This window comes from Pieris napi, chromosome 24 (assembly GCF_905475465.1).
Source record: "Pieris napi chromosome 24, ilPieNapi1.2, whole genome shotgun sequence".
Taxonomy (NCBI): Eukaryota; Metazoa; Arthropoda; class Insecta; order Lepidoptera; family Pieridae; genus Pieris; species Pieris napi.
The window spans coordinates 2,364,200-2,386,101 of NC_062257.1; the positions used below are offsets into that span (position 1 = coordinate 2,364,200).

Consider the following 21,902-nt stretch of genomic DNA (forward strand, 5'->3'; position numbering starts at 1 on the left):
ATTATCATAGACATGAATACAAATACAATTATTTCATTTTAACTTATTACTGTACTACTATGTAGTACTAAGATTATTACAGAATTTCATTAATTGTAATAGAATTATTAGTATTACTATCATTGTTATCGTTATTATATATTTTTGTTACTAATGGCTTCGAATCTCTTCGGATCAACCGTGGTAGGGACAAGAAAAAGATGGCGCGTAACCGACAAACGTGACGATTTGCTACAAAATGTCTCCCATACGTCGATAAAGAACTTTCATTCCAACGCCGATATAGAAGTTTGACTTCAAAAAGCAACATGGCGCGTAACCGAAAATCGTGACGATTTGCTACAAAATTTCTCCCATACGTCGGTAAAAAATTCATTCTAACGCCGATAAAGAAGTTTGACTTCAAAAAGCAACATGGCGCGTAACGAAAAATGTTACACTAAATTTTTTTCCAACCCCGATAAAGAAGTTTCACTTCAAAAATATCTGTTGTTAGCCAACACAATTTTATTTAATAATATATTTGATGATAATTGATAAATTACTTTATAACATACCTTCATTTCAAGTAATCCCTGCTTAGCCATAGCTTCAACATCCGACTTGGTCATCACAATTTTCTGTACTTTAACAAATTTCTTGCCTATTTGCATTTCACATAATTCGCGTTGCGCTGAAAACAATTAAATTAAATATTAATATTACTACATAATTTTTGGGGGTTAGTAAGGGTTTTTATTGCTGACAGCTTTTGCTTGCTCATGCGCATCCTGTAGTCCCCCATTACTGCCGTATCGTCACCAGCCCTGCGATTCTGTAACTCACTTGTCGAACTCACACAGCGGTTTTCGCATCGGCGGTCGCTCTCAAATCAGTCGTGAAGCAGTCATTTTATGATTTGGCATTCTGAAAAGGTGGGAGCTTGTAGTTTATTGTTTATCAGAATGCCAAATCATAAAATGACTGCTTCACGACTGATTTGAGAGCGACCGCCGATGCGAAAACCGCTGTGTGAGTTCGTGAAGTGAGTTACAGAATCGCAGGGCTGAAATCAATTTTTATAAGCACTGGCGTACCTGATAGACTTTGTCCAGTACAATTAACTTAGAGAGAGTTCAAGTTTTACGTAACGAATTTGGGGGGGGGGGGGGGGTCTTTTTGTACAACGTTACGATACGGGAATTGAATTAATTTATTGTTAACTTTTAGGTATAAAGAGTCTACTAGGTGGTCACGAAACGTTTTACTATTGGGTACAGAAAAACGTTACGGCGCGTTACATGGGGGGGGGGGGGGTAATCAATAATCTCCAAAAATTGCGTGACGTAATTACTTAAACGCTCCCTTACAAATTAATGTTAAATGACTTTTGCAGACAATATAAAAAAATTTGATATTTAAGAAAATAAATAAAAGTATAGAGAATACAGACTATACAATTTTAGTAAATAATAAAAACTTACGTCTCGCATTCATGGGTAGTGGCATTGGTTTGACTCCTGGCGGCAGAGCCTTAATTGGAACCTGGAAAAACATTTATTAACTATATAACAATAATTTGCATTAAAAATTGATTACAATATGCATAAAAATTATAACTTATAAATATAATTGGCAAAAAGAAAGTGGCGCTACAACCTCTTGAGGTCTGGGTCTCAGATTTCAGAATCTGTTTCATGATCATTTTTAAATCTTTTTTTTTTAAGACAATTCACACCAATTGACCTATTCCCATGCTAAGCTGGTGAAGCTTGTGTTATGGGTACTAGGCAACGGATATACATACATATTATAGATAGATAGACATATAAATACATATTTAAATAACTAAGACCTAAGCACAACACCAAATGCTCATCACATCGATGTTCGTCTCAGCCGGGGATCGAACCCGGGACCCATGGATTCGCAGTCAGGGGTACTAACCACTAGACCAATGAGTCGTCAAATCTAATAGGCAAGTAGGTGATCAGCCTCCTGTGTCTGACACACGCCGTCGACTAGAGTCTAAGGCAAGCCGGTTTCCTCACGATGTTTTCCTTCACCGTTCGAATGGCAACACACATAAGTACCATAAGCAAAAACACTTATTACATATTAATTAATTAATTAACTTCAAGTAATATATTATGTCTTACCTTCTTCAATGTCTGTCCTGTGGGTGATAGTATGACGTCACTGGACGGTGACTTTTGCTCTATTGTCGGTGGCTCTTTGACAGGAGTCTATAAAAAAAAAAATACTAAGGTCACATCACAAATCACCACCCCTTAACCTTATTAATAAATATTTATTTATTAATAATTTTTTGAAGTGAAATTTCTTTAGGAGCATGAGGGTATTTTTTTAAAAAACGTCACGAAGATGTGCAGCGTTTTTGTCGAAAGGGAGAGAGCGATTGAGAGTGAGAAGGGTGAGTTACCTTATACAATTTCAATTATTAAAATTAAAATTTCGTAAAGAGAATTTATGAAATATTAGTATTTTATGCAAAATAATTTATTGAAATCTCAAATGACGAATTGTAAAAAAATACCACGTGTTTTTATTATCGAAGAAATAAATTACATTTATAATTTGTATTAATTTTCGACACTTAATATTTTAATGACAATTAAATTCATTAAATTCCTAACATATCTTCCTTTTTCCCTCCCTCTAAGTCTCGAAAATCTAAAGTTTAAAGATTTGTATAAACATGAACAAGACTTAAAAATTAGTTTGCCAAAGAAGTTTCACTTCGGACATACTTAGTACGCACGCACTTAATAAACACAATATCGCTACTGCATATAAATATGTCGATAGTGTCGGAGACAGTATTCAGTAGGCGCAACGTCTTTGGGGATGGTGCAACAGACTGGTTCTAGACCTTGGTATCGCATATCCGCATAGGCACAAAGAACCTGAATTCTTGGAGAACACTTGGGTTGCTCACCAAGCCCCACCCATTAGTAGGCATTATGTCTAACATCTTAAAGAAACATGGATTGACAGCTTTTAGAACTAGATTTAAATTTGATTTACGTTCTAGAATATATAAGAATATGTTGTATTGATCTTTCGAAAATTAATGTTTTCTTTTCATAAATATTTTAGAAATAAAAAAAACATTACCGTTGGAGTAGACGATTTGTCAACTTTCTTTCCATTATTACTTTTCTCTTCAATCTCTTTCACATCGTTACTTGTAGTGTCTTCTTTTTTTATCTTCTCCGGTCTGAAAATAGACAAATAAGAATGTAATATAGATACAAAAAAATTGATCTGAACCTCATATAACTGTTTCATGATATTTTTTCCAATCTGATACTGAAATCAAAATAAGACTACATACATACCAATCATTAAATTATCGAGACGACTCATTGGTCTAGTGGTTAATAACCCTGACTGCGAAACCATGTGTCCCGGGTTCGATCCCCGGCTGAGACGAACATCGATGTGATGAGCATTTGGTGTTGTGCTTAGGTCTTAGTTATTTAAATATGTATTTATATGTCTATCTATCTATAATATGTATGTTTATCCGTTGTCTAGTACCCATAACACAAGCTTCACCAGCTTAGCATGGGACTAGGTCAATTGGTGTGAATTGTCTTTAAAAAAAAATAAAAAAATCTCTAAACCATTCTCGAATTCACTTAAAATTCAACAAAATCGGTCTAGGCGTTTAGGATTTTTTAAAAAACAAAAAAACATCAAATGTTTTGAAGCTAGAAACGAATTATATTGAAATATTAATAATGTATGCTTATGTTTTTGTATTTTATTATTATTATATTAAACACCGTTTAGCAAATTTATACACTATACAAAATTATTCAAATCGGTCTAGCCATTCTCGAGTATCAGTATATACAGTCAAAATCTGTTATAACGACATCGAAGGGACTACTCATATTTGGTCGTAAAATCCGATAGTCGTAACAGCCGACGACGTTGTAATTAAGAACCTAATATTTATTTTATTTTATTTATTTGCTCAACGGTATTCCTACAGCTACTTATTAAACAACATTCAAATAATTACACTGTACACAAGAGCCAAAAACGGAATACACATTCAAACATACACAAAGCACAGATAGGTGTATTATTTTATATTTGTATTATTGTGTAAAAAAAAAAACATGGCGATTAAAAAGAGTGGCGGAGAGTTTATTGCCAGTTCTTCTCTTCCGTTCTACGCCCTTGATTTGAGAACTGGCAGTAAATGTAAAATTAGAAGCATTAATATTTATTTCTTTTATGACGAATCACAAGTGTACATTGTGTTACCTACGTGAATAAATGATTTTTGAATATTAAATATCTTACACTTCTTTGTTCGCGTCCTTTCGCGGTCTGCCTCTCTTCCTCGGGGTCGGAGTAACACCAGGCGAGGGCGATGTAACCGGCTGAACCTTGGCTTTGAAGCTAGTACGGCGCTTTATTTTTATCTGTAATAAAAAAAAATTGGTTGTTTGTAAAGTAGGTTTACGATCGAGATGTTTACGTGATAACGTCTTATTGGTGATATAAGTTTTTGGGAAGTAAGGAATTAATGAAGATAACAATTTTTTCAAATTTTAAATTTCATCTATCGTTTTATTCACACTTTTGATGATAAATTTCGGGTGTAAAATGACAAGTTTACTTATTCGACTATGATATTCATTTTTCTTCATACATTCACGGAATGACTGGCAGCGCTCGAGATGAGACGGGAGATCGGTCCGTCTCTCTCTCGTTATACCTGCGATCGCGCTCGTGAGGTTTTGGTGTGACACAAGTTTCTGAACATGTCACCCGACTAAAACGATTTTAAAGACGTTATCACGTAAAAAAAAAAAATAGAGCAGTGTTGGCTAAGCGGCTTCAGCGTGCGACTCTCATCCCTGAGGTCGTAGGTTCGATTCCCGGCTGTGCACCAATGGACTTTTGTTCTGTGTCCATTTAACATATATTTGAGCGGTGAAGGAAAACATCGTGAGGAAACCCTGAGACTCAAATAGTCGACGGCGTGTGTCAGGCACTGGAGGCTGATCACCTACTTGCCTATTAGATTTAAAAATTATCACGAAACAGATTCAGAAATCTGAGGCCAAGACCTAAAGAGATTGTAGCGCCACTGATTTATTATTATTTTTTTAACTGAGAAAACAAAAGTATATCTTGTTCTCCGTCTTTGTACCTTTGGATAGGGGATCTCTGAAGTCTAGGCGACCACGAAAGAGTTCTATGTTTAAAGAACTTTATTTCTCATTACAAAAAATATTTTTTATTTACATGAGAAATTTAATATTAAGTATATACGAACGAGATACACGTCGCCATCAGCTAACCCAATTTTAGTCTAATGGGCTCATTCTGATGTGTATATTTAATGCTCTTTTGAACTGATCAAACACGCTAATGTTACGAACCTTAGACGGCAACCGATTAAACAATTGCACACCCTCATACCTAATAGATCTCTTTAAATAATTTGTGCGCGGCTTTGGCAAGATAAGCAAACTCTCTCGACGAGTATTGCGTGTAGTGGTGTATTTGATTTTATTAAATGATAAGTTACTATGTAGAGAGTTATTTAAATTTTTTTTAATAAGGATACAGGTGCTATAAACATATAGTTGTTTAATCGTCATAATTTTAGTTTCTTGGTAGATTTTATTAGTAGGTGTTAAAAAATTGTATCTGAATAGTGCTTTTATTAATTTATTTTGTAGTGTTCTGCAGTGATTAAACTTACCTCTGGCAAACTACCCTCAATATACTCCTCATCATCTTCTTCGGAATCGCTGTCCTCCTCCGAATTGCCCTTCAAGTGGTCTCCCACCATTTTGGCGTAGTCCTTCACGCGAGATGGCCGACTGGACCGACGCACTTCATCGCTTTTTTCGCTTCCGTTCTTTACTAGGCTCTGTAATTTTTTAATGCGATCAAAATTAATTTATTCATTTTTTTTTGTATATCTATATATATAAAAGAAAGTCGTGTTTGTTACAACACTTATAACTCTAGAACGGCTGGACCGATTGCCATGGTTTTTGATTTGTTGGATTTGTTTTTGTCCCGAATAGCAGAATAAGCAATAAAATGTCGGATAAGTTATCGAATAACAATAAATTAATAAATTAATTTTACGAATGCAAAAACCATATGGTGCCATCTGTTAACAAAACTACGCATCATTTTACGTCGAATTCGTGTCAGTTCAAGAAATTCCGATCTTGAGGTGAATGAGGAGATGCATAACCATGCTTTGATCCTGATCAAAAGATGTTGGATATCAGAAAGTGCTTAACATGCAGTATCGCCATATTGACGCTAGAGAGAAGATGCCTAATCTGCCATTCTTCTTTCGCAATGGCAAGCAATAAAACATTTCTGTATTTGGAAAAAAGTTGTATTAATGTAATACTTAACATTAATGAAATCCTAAAATAAGTTAAATTAAAGTAACAACGATATTATAAGGTTGTAGGGCGGAACGAAGTTAGCCAGGTCAGCTAGTAGAGGATATATACACATTACATTATGTATAACTGTACCCGAGGTACACGATATATACGATACATACATACTGGGGTGAACGTGTTAAATAAAAAATGTGTGCGTGTACTAGGTGTACACACGTAAGAAGTGAAACTTCTTTATGACCTTATTTTTCTAAAAATGATCTACTATATGCAACTTTACAGAAATTGGTTAAATAAAGTTAAATTAGATAAAGTTACATACAAATACAATTATTTCATTTTAACTTATTACTGTACTACTATGTAGTACTAAGATTATTACAGAATTTCATTAATTGTAATAGAATTATTAGTATTACTATCATTGTTATCGTTATTATATATTTTTGTTACTAATGGCTTCGAATCTCTTCGGATCAACCGTGGTAGGGACAAGAAAAAGATGGCGCGTAACCGAAAAATGTGACAAATGTGTGTAAATTTTTTTCCAACGCCGATAAAGAAGTTTGACTTCAAAAAGCAACATGGTGCGTAACCTGCTACAAAATATCTCCCATACGTCGATAAAGAAGTTTCACTTCAAAAGGGTGCGTGTACTTATGTACGCGCGTAAGAAGTTATACTTCTTTGGCATTATTAAAAATAGTTTTTGATTGCATGTAAATAATTAATTACAATTAAATAATCAAAGACTGGAAAAGGAGTCATTATAGTCAATAAAGTCCAGTTTACATTTGAAAAATTAAATAAATAAATATTTATTATTATTCTCTTACATTAAGTGTAACATAAATTCTATTATTATTCGAATGTTGTTTATAAATTATGTCCAATGCCGTAGCATCTTCCGTGGGCAACTTCATTCTGTTAATTTTGTGTCACGGTGCGCGCGCATCGTAAAATTTCACTCTCATCAATTTTTCATAACGCACCAAAAGAAGTATAACTTCAAAAATTGTATGACAAACAATTTGTATGACTCAAAACTTAGCGATTAAAAAGAGTGGCGGAAAGTTTCTTGCCAGTTCTTCTTGCCCGCTCTACGCCCTTGACTTGCGAACTGGTAGTAAATGTAAATTTACGGTTAGTTTAACTTATTTTGACGTTCATAAGTGTACTTGTTTACCTATATGAATAAAGATATTTTGAGTTTAAATAGAATGATTTTTGAAGTTATACTTCTTTGGCATTATTAAAAATATGTCGGGTCTGCTAGTGTAAAAAAAAACCTTTTCAAGAATTTATAGATAAATTTTATAAATTTACCTTTGGTATTTCTTTTACTTCTTTATCCTTCTTCTCAACTTCTCTCTTCTCTTCATCCTTTTCCTTCTTGTCATCTTTTTGCGGCTCTTTATTCTCTTTTGTGAGACGTTTTTCAAACGTTTTCCTCTCGACCGCTGGCGATTTAACTAAAAATGATTTCCTTTCTTCGTTTAACCTGTAACATTTAAATTAAAAATATATAATCTTTAACGTATATATTATTTAATTATTAAGTATTGTATAAACAATAGACAAATGTATGAAAAATAGAAATATATAATTATTTATATATTACAGAAATACATACATTATCCTTACAGACTATCTCAATACGATAAAGTCGAGAAAAATAAAATAATAAACTATATAATATTAAACATAACATAACATAATATACATAACATCGCTAATATAGAACAGGTGGCAAACGGGCAGGAGGCTCACCTGATGTTAAGAGATACCGCCACCCATTGACACTCTCAATGCCAGAGGGCTTGCGAGTGTGTTGCCGGCCTTTTAAGAATTGGTACCCTCTTTTCTTGAAAGTCTCTAAGTCGAATTGGTTTGGAAATACTTCAGTGGGAAGCTGGTTCCACAAACTGCCTTAAAAAACGCTCAGTTGTGGAACGACGGACGTCAAAGTGATACGGATGGTATTTCGTATTCTGCCTCAACGTCCGATGATGAAACTCAGCTGCAGGTATTAATCCGAACAACTCTTAACACTCCATGGTAAATGCGGTAGAAGATGCAGAGAGACTTAGAGAGGTCAAGATTTTAGTGTTTTTTGAAGTGAAAACTTCTTTAGCGGCGTTGTACACTTTTTTTGGAATGGGTAAAAAATGTTAAACTCGCGTCAGGACACGTGACCTGATCGAAAATTCCTAAGACGGATGGAGAGTTGACAGCTGGCGCGGCGTATTTAATGTAATATAAATTGTCATGTTTGTGTACGATAGCGCAATAAATAAATATTGTATTCTACCACATAAATGAAAGTACTTTTATACTGATAATTCATGCAAAATTATTCCCTAACCATTCCTAAATATCAAAAATGCACAACGTTAATATTCAGGTTTTCACTTCTTGTTATTAGTTTATCTATCTCTTACTTACTTTAATTTAGGAGTTGATGTTATAACTTGAGTGCGTCGAATTTTGGGAAGTTCCTGAATTTTGGGGGTCGATTTTCCAATGTCCGGCCGTGCGTTGGTCTGAAATAGAAAAAGTTAAATTTTAATATATATTGACAAAACTATACCTTTTTTTAATGTCTTTTTGTGTGTCACCTTCCAAAGTCATATATCAAGAAAATTATCTTAAAAAATATCTCTACTGAAGAATCTTACAATAAGTGCGAAAGAGACCGACATATGATGTTAGTGTAGTGTGAAAGGGATAGAATTGCTTTCTTAATAAACTAAATATAAATAATAAAAAATAATACCCTTTTAAGATCTTGCAGCTCCTTTTCCAACAGCCGTAAAGATTTATCCGTAAAACCTGCGCTGTTCGTGGACTCCGCTTTCGCCTTCACTTTCTTCACCGGTTCTGTAAATCGTAATTTAACAAATAATTAGGGCATTCTTATATCTAAGTCTCGACTCTGACATTTACACTGTAATAGTTTTTTTCACGAATGTTTTAAATTACCTATAAGTTCCTTGGTTAAGGAGTCATTACCCATTGTTCAACAAATCGCAGGATCTCTCCCATAATGGCTTTGTAGTTTTGATTTCTCTGATCTCAGCCAATAGAAGATTTCTTATTAATCTCTATATATATAAAATTCTCGTGTCACAAGGTTCGTTCCCATACTCCTCCGAAACGGCTCGACCTATTTTTCAAACGGAACGGTGATAAGGGGTGTCTACCCCAATTTTTTTTTTGTTTTTATTTTTTTATGAAACAACATACAAAAATACATACAACCCATAATTTTCACCCCTTTACGATCAATCCCTATTTATTATAATAGATATTTTTATTGAACTAAAAAAATGCTTCTTAGAAATAATATACATGGCAAAACAACGTTTGCCGGGTCAGCTAGTATATTTATAAAAAGCTTGTCAACGCTTAGCACATTGATACAAGAACAAGAAAAATAAAATACAATTTTTAATGTGACAAGCACTTATAGGCAAACATAAACACGAAGAGATAAAAAACTTTAACTAATAAATAAATTATAAAAACTAAACGAAAATCGATTTCAAAGTGTTTATCAAAATGCTCAGTCTGGATATCGGTTTTGGTCAAAACGTGTTCTTTTGGGAGGGACAAATGGAAAGATGGGACAGTTGTAGTCGCACAGTTGGAACTAATAAATCAGTGGCGCTACAACCTCTTTAGTTCTTGGCCTCAGATTTCTGAATCTCTTTTAATGATCATTTTTAAATCTTATAGGCAAGTAGGTGATCAGTCGACTTTTTGGGTCTAAGGCAAGCCGGTTTCCTCACGATGTTTTCCTTCACCGTTCGAGCAATTGTTAAATGCCGGGGTTCGAACCTACGACCTCAGGTATGAGAGTCGCACGCTGAAGCCACTAGGCCAACACTGCTCTGGCGATACAGTTTAATAATTATAACATGTGTTCGTCCTAATATGGTTGATAGGTTGGAATATCACTAGATTTTTTATATAAATGGGCAGGATCTTCATCTGTTGGCCACAATGAACACTTTTTTTTTTAATGGCTCTGGCACGATTTGTGCATTAGCCAGCGTCAAGTATGAGATTTTTATAATTCGTGCTTATTGCCTTAGAAATTCGACCGTCTCCTCCATGTACGGTTAAGGCACTCGCCCGGTACCGCACAACCCTCCCAAAGGCCGAGAACAAATTTAAATTAAAACTTGCCCTCGAACCCGATACCCCTCACCTAGCTGCCACTTAATAAGACCGCTAGGCTATGAGGCCCCTAATGTACACTTATGAACGTCAAAAAAGAAATATACATTAAATGCTTCTAATTTTACATTTACTGCCAGTTCTCAAATCAAGGGCGTAGAACGGAAGAGAAGAACTGGCAATAAACTCTCCGCCGCTTTTGTCATACCGGCCATAGACATTGCCAAAGAGCTCGCAAGTGCGTTGCCTTTTTAAAATTTGTAGGCTCTTTTCTAGAGGGATACGTATTTAAAGGCCGGCAACGCACCCACTAAAAATGGCTGTCTATGGGCTTCGAAGACTGCCCTTTTTGGTCGTCCCGCAAGCTCGTTTGTCCCCCCTATTATATATAAAAAAAAACGTATACGTATAGAATTAATAATAATTTTAATAATTTTCACCTGTTTCCACTACTTCAACTTTTCGTTTCTCCTCAACGTGGCGAGCAACAATAATCTGAAATTTAATAAAAATAATTTTAATACACAAATTCTACTAAGATTAGAAGAAATTAATTTTTTTTTTACATTAATTCTAGTCTGAGGAAAACCAAAGACAATTTGACGTATCTTTAAAAGTGTGTATGTTTATATACACGCGTTAGAAGTTATACTTCTTTGGCGTAATAATTTTCTTCGAGCTCTTTAGAGGGACGTCTCCCTCTTCGAATTTTATTTTTCTTGTCCATTTCAATGGTCACTTCCAATCGAAACTATTGAATAATTATAAATTTATAATCTAGTTTATATGTGTATCTGTGGACACTCTTGTTACAAACTGTCAACTGTGCGCTAACCTTGTGTATACTTTTTATTAAGAATATGTAACAGTGTAATGCAAATTGTAATAAGTTATTAAACATTGGTTTAATAAGAAATCTACCACTTTTATTGAAAATATTCCCAATTTCCAACAGAAACGATATAATTTGTACTAATACTTTACAACAAACACTGATCATCACATTGAAACGGGTTTTCTCGTATAGAAATCATTATTTTGGTTTAAATAAACACGACTCTGAAAAACACTACGCCATGACAGCATGCAACTCGTCGATAAAACAGAGCAAGCGGCTACTAGCGGCTCAGACTTTTTTACCCACGTTTGAACAGATATTCAGGGTGACGGATTTTTTGTGACGGTGTGCGCGCGCATCTTAAAAATTTACTCTCATAATTTTTCCCTAGCGCGCCAAAAGTATAACTTCAAAAAAACTAAAAAAGTTGACTATAGCTAACTTCAGGGCGTCGGTTTTTAGTGACGGTGTGCGCGCGCATCTTAAAAATTTACTCTCATAATTTTTCCCTAGCGCGCCAAAAGTATAACTTCAAAAAAACTAAAAAAGTTGACTATAGCTAACTTCAGGGCGTCGGTTTTTAGTGACGGTGTGCGCGCGCATCGTAAAAATTTACTCTCATAATTTTTCCCTAGCGCGCCAAAAGTATAACTTCAAAAAAACTAAAAAAGTTGACTATAGCTAACTTCAGGGCGTCGGTTTTTAGTGACGGTGTGCGCGCGCATCGTAAAAATTTACTCTCATAATTTTTCCCTAGCGCGCCAAAAGTATAACTTCAAAAAAACTAAAAAAGTTGACTATAGCTAACTTCAGGGCGTCGGTTTTTAGTGACGGTGTGCGCGCGCATCGTAAAAATTTACTCTCATAATTTTTCCCTAGCGCGCCAAAAGTATAACTTCAAAAAAACTAAAAAAGTTGACTATAGCTAACTTCAGGGTGTCGGTATTTTGTGACGGTGTGCGCATCGTATAAATTTACTCTCATAATTTTTCCCTAGCGCGCCAAAAGTATAACTTCAAAAAAACTAAAAAAGTTGACTATAGCTAACTTCAGGGCGTCGGTTTTTAGTGACGGTGTGCGCGCGCATCGTAAAAATTTACTCTCATAATTTTTCCCTAACGCGCCAAAAGTATAACTTCAAAAAAACTAAAAAAAGTTGACTATGGCTAACTTCAGGGTGTCGGTTTTTTGTGACGGTGCGCATCGTATAAATTTACTCTCATAATTTTTTCCTAGCGCGCCAAAAGTATAACTTCAAAAAAGACAGATACCTGACTATCACTTCCAGCATTTGGTTTAACTCTTGTGATTTCCGCTAGAGGCGCTACACTTTGAATAATCTCTTCTGAGGGCTTCGCGGTGATCTTCTCTATTGTGGCCTCGATTTGGACCAACTCTTGTTCTGGTAACTCAGTTTCGCTTGCTGAAAACATATTTTAATAATAAGCAAATGAGATGCGCTAAAGTTATTGTTTTAATCTTCATGTTCTTATATTATTCGTAGTCAAATATTATGTATGCATATTTACTGCAATTTATCCCCCCCATAGTGTTAACCAACGTGGGGCAATTTCATTGTTGGGGGGGATTTTTATTGTTAAGGGGGAGGGGTGTAATTTGATTAAGGGGGATAATTTGATTGTTAAGGGGGGTAATGTGATTGTTAGGGGGGATAATTTGATTGTTAAGGGGGATAATTTGATTGTTAAGTGGCTTATATATAATAATTTCTTCCTTAAACCTATTCATTTAAGTTTCTTAAGTGAACAATTCAATTTTATATAAAAACAAGCTGACCCGGCAAACGTTTGTATTGCCAAGTATATTATTTCTAGGAATCATTGTTTAGTTCAGTAATAATAACTATCTACAATAATAAAAAATAGATGTTTATCGTAAAGGGGTGAAAATTAAGGGTTGTATGTATTTTTGTATGATGTATCATAAAAGAATACAAACATAAAATTTTGTCGAAAAAAAAAAAATATTTTTTTGGGGGTTTGAAAGATAGATTCTCAGACTTTTAGAATATGCATAAAGCAATTCATAAGAATCGGTCGAGCCATTTCGGAGGAGTATGGGAACGAACATTGTGAAACGAGGATTTTATACATAGAGATTGAGTATGATACATAAGAATTTTAGAGCTTTTTGCTGAGATGGCATAAACATGTTTGGAAACTGCCCTAAATTAATGTGCCAACTCAGGGATTAAAGTTTCGTTAAAATCCCTTCAGTGGTTTATGAGATTTGGGACCTCAATTCGTCTTTCGACATATATTATTTAGTTAACTAAAGATGACAGTATCATTTAAAATGAAGCTAGAGTCTGGCTTATGGTCTAAGATCCCGCTATACAACGACCTTCACCGAGATTTTAAAAAAAAAAATTTTTTTTTAAATATTAATTAAACATACTCTGGACTGAAATTTGCTAGGCAACCCATATGGATTATATTTATTGATATATTAAATTAAATATAAAATAAGTTTCATTAAATAAGCATCTCGGTGAAGGTCGTTGTATAGCGGGATCTTATACTATAATGAAAGAAGAAAATTGAATTATTTGCAATCTTTCTGATGGCAACACAGAATGTCATTGAATTTCTTAGGTTAGTATGATTTACTATCTTAATACTTCATGCAATTAGTCATTTTTAATTCTATTATCTATTTTTTCCGAATAGTTAACAGATAGAATAGCCTAAACTTTGATTGATTTTTTTGAATCTGATTTTGATTATTCCGAATAAAGTTGTGTTTTATATAAATCTAGTTTTAGTTTTCCATGCAATGCTAGTCATTTTAAATATCAATAGCGAAAAACTAAATACGTATAGTATTTAATTTCATAGAAATACAGTTACTATCAATGTAAAAAATAATAAAATAAAAGTATCAAGTAAGTTTAATCCACAAAATATATCAAACTTTTAGGGTAACCATACTAATTTTTTTTAATTTGGCGCGATTTTTCGTTATCTTCTTTCTTTAGCCAGACCCTACCCTTGTACCCTTGGGTCAAAACACTCACCTTCCGAATTAGTGTCCTGTTTAACCTCATCTTCATCAGCTTGAAGCTCTTCGGACATCTGCAATTAACAATTTCATATTTAAGATCAATTATTTTATTATTATTACTTTATACAATAAATAGAAATACAAATTGACCCCCTGCATACTGGTTTAAAAAAACTGTGATACGGTATGTAGACCCAACAAACCACTAAAAACTTTATTTTAACAATACAATACAAAATGTCCATGGGCACTTAACATCAGATGAGCCTCTTGTGTGCCCACTATAAAGAAAAGACAGATTGCAGACATCAAAAAGAAAATTAAGGCAAATGCACCCGTCTCACTGTAATCAAAGTTAAAATATATAAAAAAACGATATTTAGGAATGGTTAGGGAATAATTTTGCACGAATTGCTTTAATTATCAGTATAAAAGTACTATCATTTATGTGGTAGAATACAATATTTATTTATTGCCCTATCGTACACAAACATGACAATTTATGTTACATTAAATACGCCGCGCCAGCTGTCTACTCTTCATACGTCTTACGAATTTTCGATCAGGTCACGTGTCCTGACGCGAGTTTAACATTTTTTACCCATTCCAAAAGGCTGATCACCTACTTACCTATTAGATTGACAAATGATCATGAAACAGATACAGAAATCTGAGGCCAAGACCTAAAAAGGTTGATTATTATTATAGTTAGTTAAACTTACCATTAAACTGTCAGCATCCGCTTTCTTTATTTCAATGACCATACTGTCACCGTCCTCTTTCACTAAAAACAACATTCGTGTGAAGCGAGGGTATTTGCAAAAATACAAAGGTTTTTATTTTTTTCCTTATTCTTGCAAAAATAATATTTTGAAAAAGTATATTCTAATTCGTATGTCAAGTCACAATCTCGTCAAAATTGAAAAATCATTTAATCATATAGGTAACACAATGTACACTTATGATCGTCAAAAAAATAACTTTATATGAAGAACTGGCAATAAACTCTCCGTCACTCTTTTTAATCGCAATGTTCTTTTTTTGTCCAATTTGTCGTTTTACAGCTCTAGAGACGTAAGGGTGATTTTTTTGTTACTAAATTAATATTAAAAATATTTGACAGCTGACATAAATTTAAATTCATAGTAATGAACTTGCATGTCCCTTATCCAGTAAATAAACGGGTTTTACTCCCGTAAAATTGTATATATACCATTAATGCTCGCATCATCTTCATAATCCTCTCCATCCACTTCCATCGACGAATCTTCATCGCCTATAGTCTACAAATAATTTCACTTATATTAAAAAATATAACAAGAATTTTGATTATCATGCATATTGCCGAGTATACTTTTTATTTGTCTTTGAGAGATGTCAATCGCCTGAAGGGTTATTGAGGGGAACTATTGACAACGTTCTTTCCTGGTGAAAGCGGTTTTTTACCCTAGTCTAATTTGTCTTTGCGCGGGCGGCTTTTAATGTGATTAGCTACGGTGAGTGGATCATCCAGATAGTTTACGTGTCGGGACATCCAACGGGACCGCTTGTGAATAGAAATATGGCAACCACAAAGGCTGGGGACATAAAGACAATTCTGATGGGAAATGGATATAAAAGCAGATCCGAATGGAATGTTAAGGAGGCATTTCCTAAAAAGGAGTCGATACTGCAAGACACGGAACAACAAAAATAACAATATTATTTTATGTATTTAATAATAAAGTATGTGTATAATTAATAAATTTAACGATTATCTAGTTGATAAAAGGGCCTGGGACTAGTGCTAGACAGGCTACCTCTAATTAATTTGCGATATTTGTTTTAAAATAAGTGTTGTTTGATGATTTGCTGTTTTAAAAGAGTACCGATAGTTTTTTACGCCGGCTTTTTCTCTCGGCCTACACCCTCTGTCGTCTTTGCCGATGAGTAGTGATAATTTAATGACGTGGATTAAGTGATACCTGTATCTTATATTCTATAATAAACATATTTTATATTTATTTTAAAGCGAATCTATAAACGGCCAATCTCAATAGAGATTTTGGCGAATACGTACAATATGAATTTCATCTTCATGTGCCAACATCAAGTGGTTATCATACTTCTCCTTAGTGGTGAAGACCAGCTCACAATACTCGCACATAAATTCAACACCTGAAAGAAATTTATTCCACAAATTATTCATCTTCTGCATAAATAAAAATGAAAGCTAAGCAGAAAACTAGAAGACGACTGGACCAATTGAGTATTTTTTGAAGTTATACTTCTTTAAGCGCGTTATGAAAAATTGATGAGAGTGAAATTTTACGATGCGCGCGCATCGTGACACAAAATTAACAGAATGAAGTTGCCCACGAAAGATGCTACGGCATTGGACATAATTTAAAAACAACATTCGAATAGTAATACAATTTATGTTACACTTAATGTAAGAGAATAATAATAAATATTTATTTATTTATGTTCAAATGTAAACTGAACTTCATTGACTATAATGACTCCTTTTCCAGTCTTTGATTAATTAATTGTAATTAATTATTTGCATGCAATCAAAAACTATTTTTAATAATGCCGAAGAAGTGTAACTTCTTACGCGCGTACGTAAGTACACGCACCCTTTTTTTTTTAAATTATTCCTTGAACTCTGAGGAAGGTTTTTATAGAGTTAAATTAGAGGATCGTCATCGCCGAGAGAATATACAAGGGCTTGGGCTCACCACTCACCATTAACATGGGACTTTATATGGGTGGTGACGTCATCCACATTGTCAAACTTCTCCTGGCACAGGGGGCATGTGAGATTCTGCGTAGCGTGGATCGCGGAGTGGAAGATCAGCTCGTCCTGATTCGCGAAGGTCTCCTCGCATTGCTCACACCTGTACAGCTCGTCGGGGCTTTGGCCTGTGCGCATTTCATCACGATGTTTTACACGAAGGTGTCTGTAATATTTTAAATATTTACTAGCTGACCCGGCAAACGTCGTTTTGCCATGTATATCATTTACAATAAAAAAATAGGGGTTGATCGTAGAGGGGTGAAAGTTAGGGGTTGTATGTATTTTTTAATGCTGTATCATAAAAAAATAGAAATTAAAAATTTTGTCTAAAAAATAAATAAAAAATTTTAGTGGTGGACTACCCCTAACATTTAGGGGGATGAAAAATAGATGGTAGAGATTCTCATAGATACCGGATAAGCACAAAAAATTTCATCAAAATCGGTCAAGCCGTTTCGCAGGAGTATGCCAACGAAAACTGTGACACGAGAATTTTATATATTAGATTACAGCTATTAAACATTACTAACATATACTACACTACTTGTACTAACATATGGATCACAAACTTGGGCGCTTAAGCTTAGGTTTCCTAGAAAAGCGGGGCCGCTATCCAACGGCCGTAATGTAACGTTGGGTGACGTCACCCATACGTTGTCTATAAATAACATCGGAGTAGGTTTTCTAGAGAACGTTGTCACCGTAACGTCAAATAGCGGTGCTGTCATTTGCATGACGGCCGTCATAGCAGTGATAAACAGTAGTTAAACGTTTTTCGCGTCTGGCGGTGCCCATATTTAATTAATACCGAGTGGAAACGTGACTTGGACGAGCGAAAATGATGTTTTGCATTATGTTAAAAAGTAAAGACGGCCATTATTAACAGCCGTAAAATGACAGCCGTTAGTTAACGGCACCGCTTTTCTAGGAAACCTAAGCTTTACTAAAGCGCAGTATACAAAGCTACAGGTGTGTCAGCGATGGAACGATGTATGATAGGGAAGAAAAGAAGAGACAAAATAAAGAATACAGCGTTAAGAGAAATAACTAAGGAAACAGATGTTACAATAAAAATAAATAAACTAAAGTGGAAATTGGCGGGGTACATGACAAGAGAACAGAAAAGTGGAACAAAAAAACTACTAAACTGGTGCTCAAGGTACAGCAAACTAAAAAGAATGAGGCAACTTAGAAGGTGGATAGACCATATTAAAGAAACAGCAGGTGGTACATGGCATAGAGTGGCACAATGAGAGGAATGGCGGGATTTGGAGGAGGCCTTTGCCAAAAAAGGGCACACAGATACACTAGAAGGGGATTAAAACGGAAATTTGTTTAGTATAAGATCCCGATATACAACGACCTTCACCGAGATGCTTATTTAATGAAACGTATTTTATATTTAATTTAATATATCAATAAATATAATCCATATGGGTTACCTAGCAAATTTCAGTCCAGAGTATGTTTAATTAATATTTAAAAAAAAATATATTTTTAAACATTTCACCGGTATTATTATTAGATAAATTCTATACCAATCGAAAGTATGAAGCAAATGAGCATCTCAGTGAAGGTCGTTGTATATCGGGATCTAAGACCAGTTTAAATGTATCTGAATAAAGGCTGTTATTATTATTTACAATACATTAACGGAATACCTAATGTAAAGCCTATTGAAAATAATAAATTGAGGAAAACTATTGGACATAAGTTCTACAAATCGCGACATTTAATTGTAATTATTGATCTGTCAAAGTCTGCTGTGATGTCGATTGTTTTAATTATAATCGTAAACCCGTAAAACTATTAGACACAGTTATTTAAAGAAAGACAATGAAAAATTAAGTGTTAGGGAGCGTTCAAGTATTACGTAACGAATTTTGGGGGGAGGGGGGGTCCTTTTGTCAAACGTAACGATGCGGGGCGGGGATTGAATTACGCGTTATTGTTAATATTATTTTCTACTTACACCACATAATAGTAACTAAAGAGTCACTAGGTGGTCACGAAACGTTTTACTAGATTTGGGTACAGTACTGTACTTGGGTACTGAAAAACTTTACGGCGTGTTCATGGAGGGGGGGGGGTCAATAATGTCCAAAAATTGCGTTACGTAATACTTGAACGCTCCCTTATTAAGAAACTTTTTATATATATTCCAATTTAAAACAGTGCAAAACGAAGCCTACAAAATAATTGATTTCGGAAATGGTTACTTGGAATGGCCCAATTGGAAGGAAAAAGAGGATGCACAGAAACCGAAGATGAAATAAGAGATAGCGGGAAATATTGGAAAATAGAAGCGAAAATGAGAGACAAATGAAAAAATTTGGAGGGTTTCACTCCGTCGGAGGTACTAATATTAAATATAACATAAATTAAATAATGTAAACTTTATTATAGTACTCGAATATAAGCAGTAACTTTTTTTTAATTCATTATTTTTCTATGACTATCTATTTTAGTATAATGTTTTTTTGTTACTAATTTCGTTATTCTACAGCTAACAAAAAACTAAATATAATAACAAACAATTACACTAAATGTAAAAATGGAATACGTAATATTTACAAAAGGGAAAAAACAATAAAAAATATTCAATACATTTAACTGAGTAATATCTAATTCGGCTGTTGTGTGATGGTGTGAAAGTGGGGGTGTGTACGTGATGGTGTATATGTGGGGTATGCTCATGATGCAGGGGATTTTGCGCTATGGATATTCTCAATATTCCTTTTAAGCTATTTCCAATAACATATATACTTTAAGATAATTGAACACAGCAATCAACAGCACACATTGATTTCAACAAATTGAACACAGCTTATCCAGAGCTGGATATATTCGGTAGTGGGCTGATCGGTTTTAGAGAAAGCATTGTGGGGTGCCTTTCTCAAACCTAATTTCGCTGTTTTGATGATGATTTTTCTTTTTTTTCTGCTCTAAGTGCCAACAAATTTCTGTAATTTTATTTTATTGTGTGCTTTTACTATCGTATATGTTTAATTGTAATTTTTAATTTCTATTAAAATTTTTTTTTTTGTGAAACTTATGCTTACATTAATTGTCACACATTTTAGATGTGAGATTTTTTGTTAAATAATTAGTAATTTTAGTACTGTGTGTGATGTTATAAGCTTAATAACTACATAAATAAATAAATAAGATAAGTAAATACCAAATAAATAATTTTTGAAATTTTCACCTGGTATAATGCTGCGATTTAATGAAACTCTTATTGCAATACTTGCACGGGTACGGCCTCTCACCCGCGTGCGTACGCAAATGTCTTGACAATTTCGACACGGAGCCAAAACCTGCAATTATAAGTACAATTATAAGATTCATAAACTAATTACTTATAATACACATCGGTGTTTAGAAAGAGATAGCTGTAATTTTATTATCTACCCTCCATTTTAGCTTAGAGTTTCGAAAGTCACTATAACAACATCCATCATATTCATATTCAGAAACGCTCAAAATAACGCTTGTGTAAATACAAAAGTTTTAGATCTTTTTATTACCTACAACTTTGCCATTTGACTTTTTTCCATAGGACTTTTAGTTTTGCCGGAAATCGAGATAAACCGTTGTTTACCCTTAAAACTCCTCCCCCCCCCCCTTCCCTTCCCAACCTCAGATCGCCCGTAAATTATTTTTCCTTTAATTTTTATGATATTCTCCTCCTTTTCTAATGGGTTAAATCCTACTATTATTTTTTTAGGTTTCAAAAATTATCGAACCTGGTCTACAAAGTTTGGCTTAGTTTAACATGAAAATTGCCGACATAAGCGATACTAGGCGAGGCTTTTTTTTTCGAAAAGGTAGGAGAACACGGATTTAATTACGGTCTTGATAATACCTCTCTCACTACCATGACAACCACCACGCATTATGGTACTTTAGACTGTGATTTTTCATTCCGTAGAATTCTGACATTTATAAGTGTTGCTACTAAAAAGTTCTCCCCCGAAAAAGGGAAAAATTTGACCCATTTGAGAGCAATAAAAAAAGCGCTGCATATTTTTTATGTTCTACCCACAAAAACATAAATCTAAATATTTTCTTACTCAAATGACTGTATGAATATCACGAACAATATATCGAATTAACTTTAATTACTTTATTTTATTCTTTAGCTGGCGTTTAAAAACCTTACCTAAACCTAACCTTTAAAAAAATATCTTTACTTGTGCGTTTTTTACTGTTTGTGATGAAAAGGGACGTAATTATCACTCGCCGTAAAACCTCTTTAAAGAGGAGCACCGCACTTAATAAAATGGATATATTCACTAACAAATAAAATGTATGTATACTGTATAGATTCGTATTGAAATTGAAAAATGTCATAAAATGATAGCTGTCAGAATTCTACGGAGTTAAAATTCAGAGTATAGTACGTCCTGGATTTAGTTATACAAGTGTTACCCGACTCGAACTTCGCCATACAAATAAATTGTTAAACATTAAAATGGCGCTCTTTCCTGTTATTAAATAAAGACAGACTTTTGAATTTGAAATTATTTTCTCCTTAGAATCTCAAAATGCAGTTTTAGGTTTCCAGATTATTAAAAAAGCATTCTCTAAACCAAAGACAATAGACCTCACAATTGACAAGAGCTTTCTGAATACGATTACGTCAACTTAGAGCGGGCTTCTTTACAAGAAT

General features: G+C 34.1%; 1 protein-coding gene across 2 annotated transcripts in view; it reads right to left on the reverse strand.

The window, feature by feature from the left end:
- Positions 1–21,902, reverse strand: part of LOC125061835 (RE1-silencing transcription factor-like) — a 32,994-nt gene that overhangs the window by 1,175 nt on the left and 9,917 nt on the right. For both annotated transcript variants that reach the window (XM_047667454.1, XM_047667455.1), the window contains 17 exons: positions 20,436–20,547; positions 17,176–17,390; positions 16,508–16,605; positions 15,662–15,731; positions 15,171–15,232; positions 14,462–14,519; positions 12,696–12,847; positions 11,027–11,081; positions 9,181–9,284; positions 8,850–8,947; positions 7,731–7,905; positions 5,735–5,905; positions 4,321–4,442; positions 3,118–3,220; positions 2,139–2,225; positions 1,464–1,524; positions 558–673 (listed from right to left, as the gene is read on the reverse strand). In XM_047667454.1, the coding sequence (XP_047523410.1) occupies positions 558–673; positions 1,464–1,524; positions 2,139–2,225; positions 3,118–3,220; positions 4,321–4,442; positions 5,735–5,905; positions 7,731–7,905; positions 8,850–8,947; positions 9,181–9,284; positions 11,027–11,081; positions 12,696–12,847; positions 14,462–14,519; positions 15,171–15,232; positions 15,662–15,731; positions 16,508–16,605; positions 17,176–17,390; positions 20,436–20,547 (1,859 nt within the window). The remainder of the gene's footprint in view (positions 1–557; positions 674–1,463; positions 1,525–2,138; positions 2,226–3,117; positions 3,221–4,320; positions 4,443–5,734; positions 5,906–7,730; positions 7,906–8,849; positions 8,948–9,180; positions 9,285–11,026; positions 11,082–12,695; positions 12,848–14,461; positions 14,520–15,170; positions 15,233–15,661; positions 15,732–16,507; positions 16,606–17,175; positions 17,391–20,435; positions 20,548–21,902) is intronic.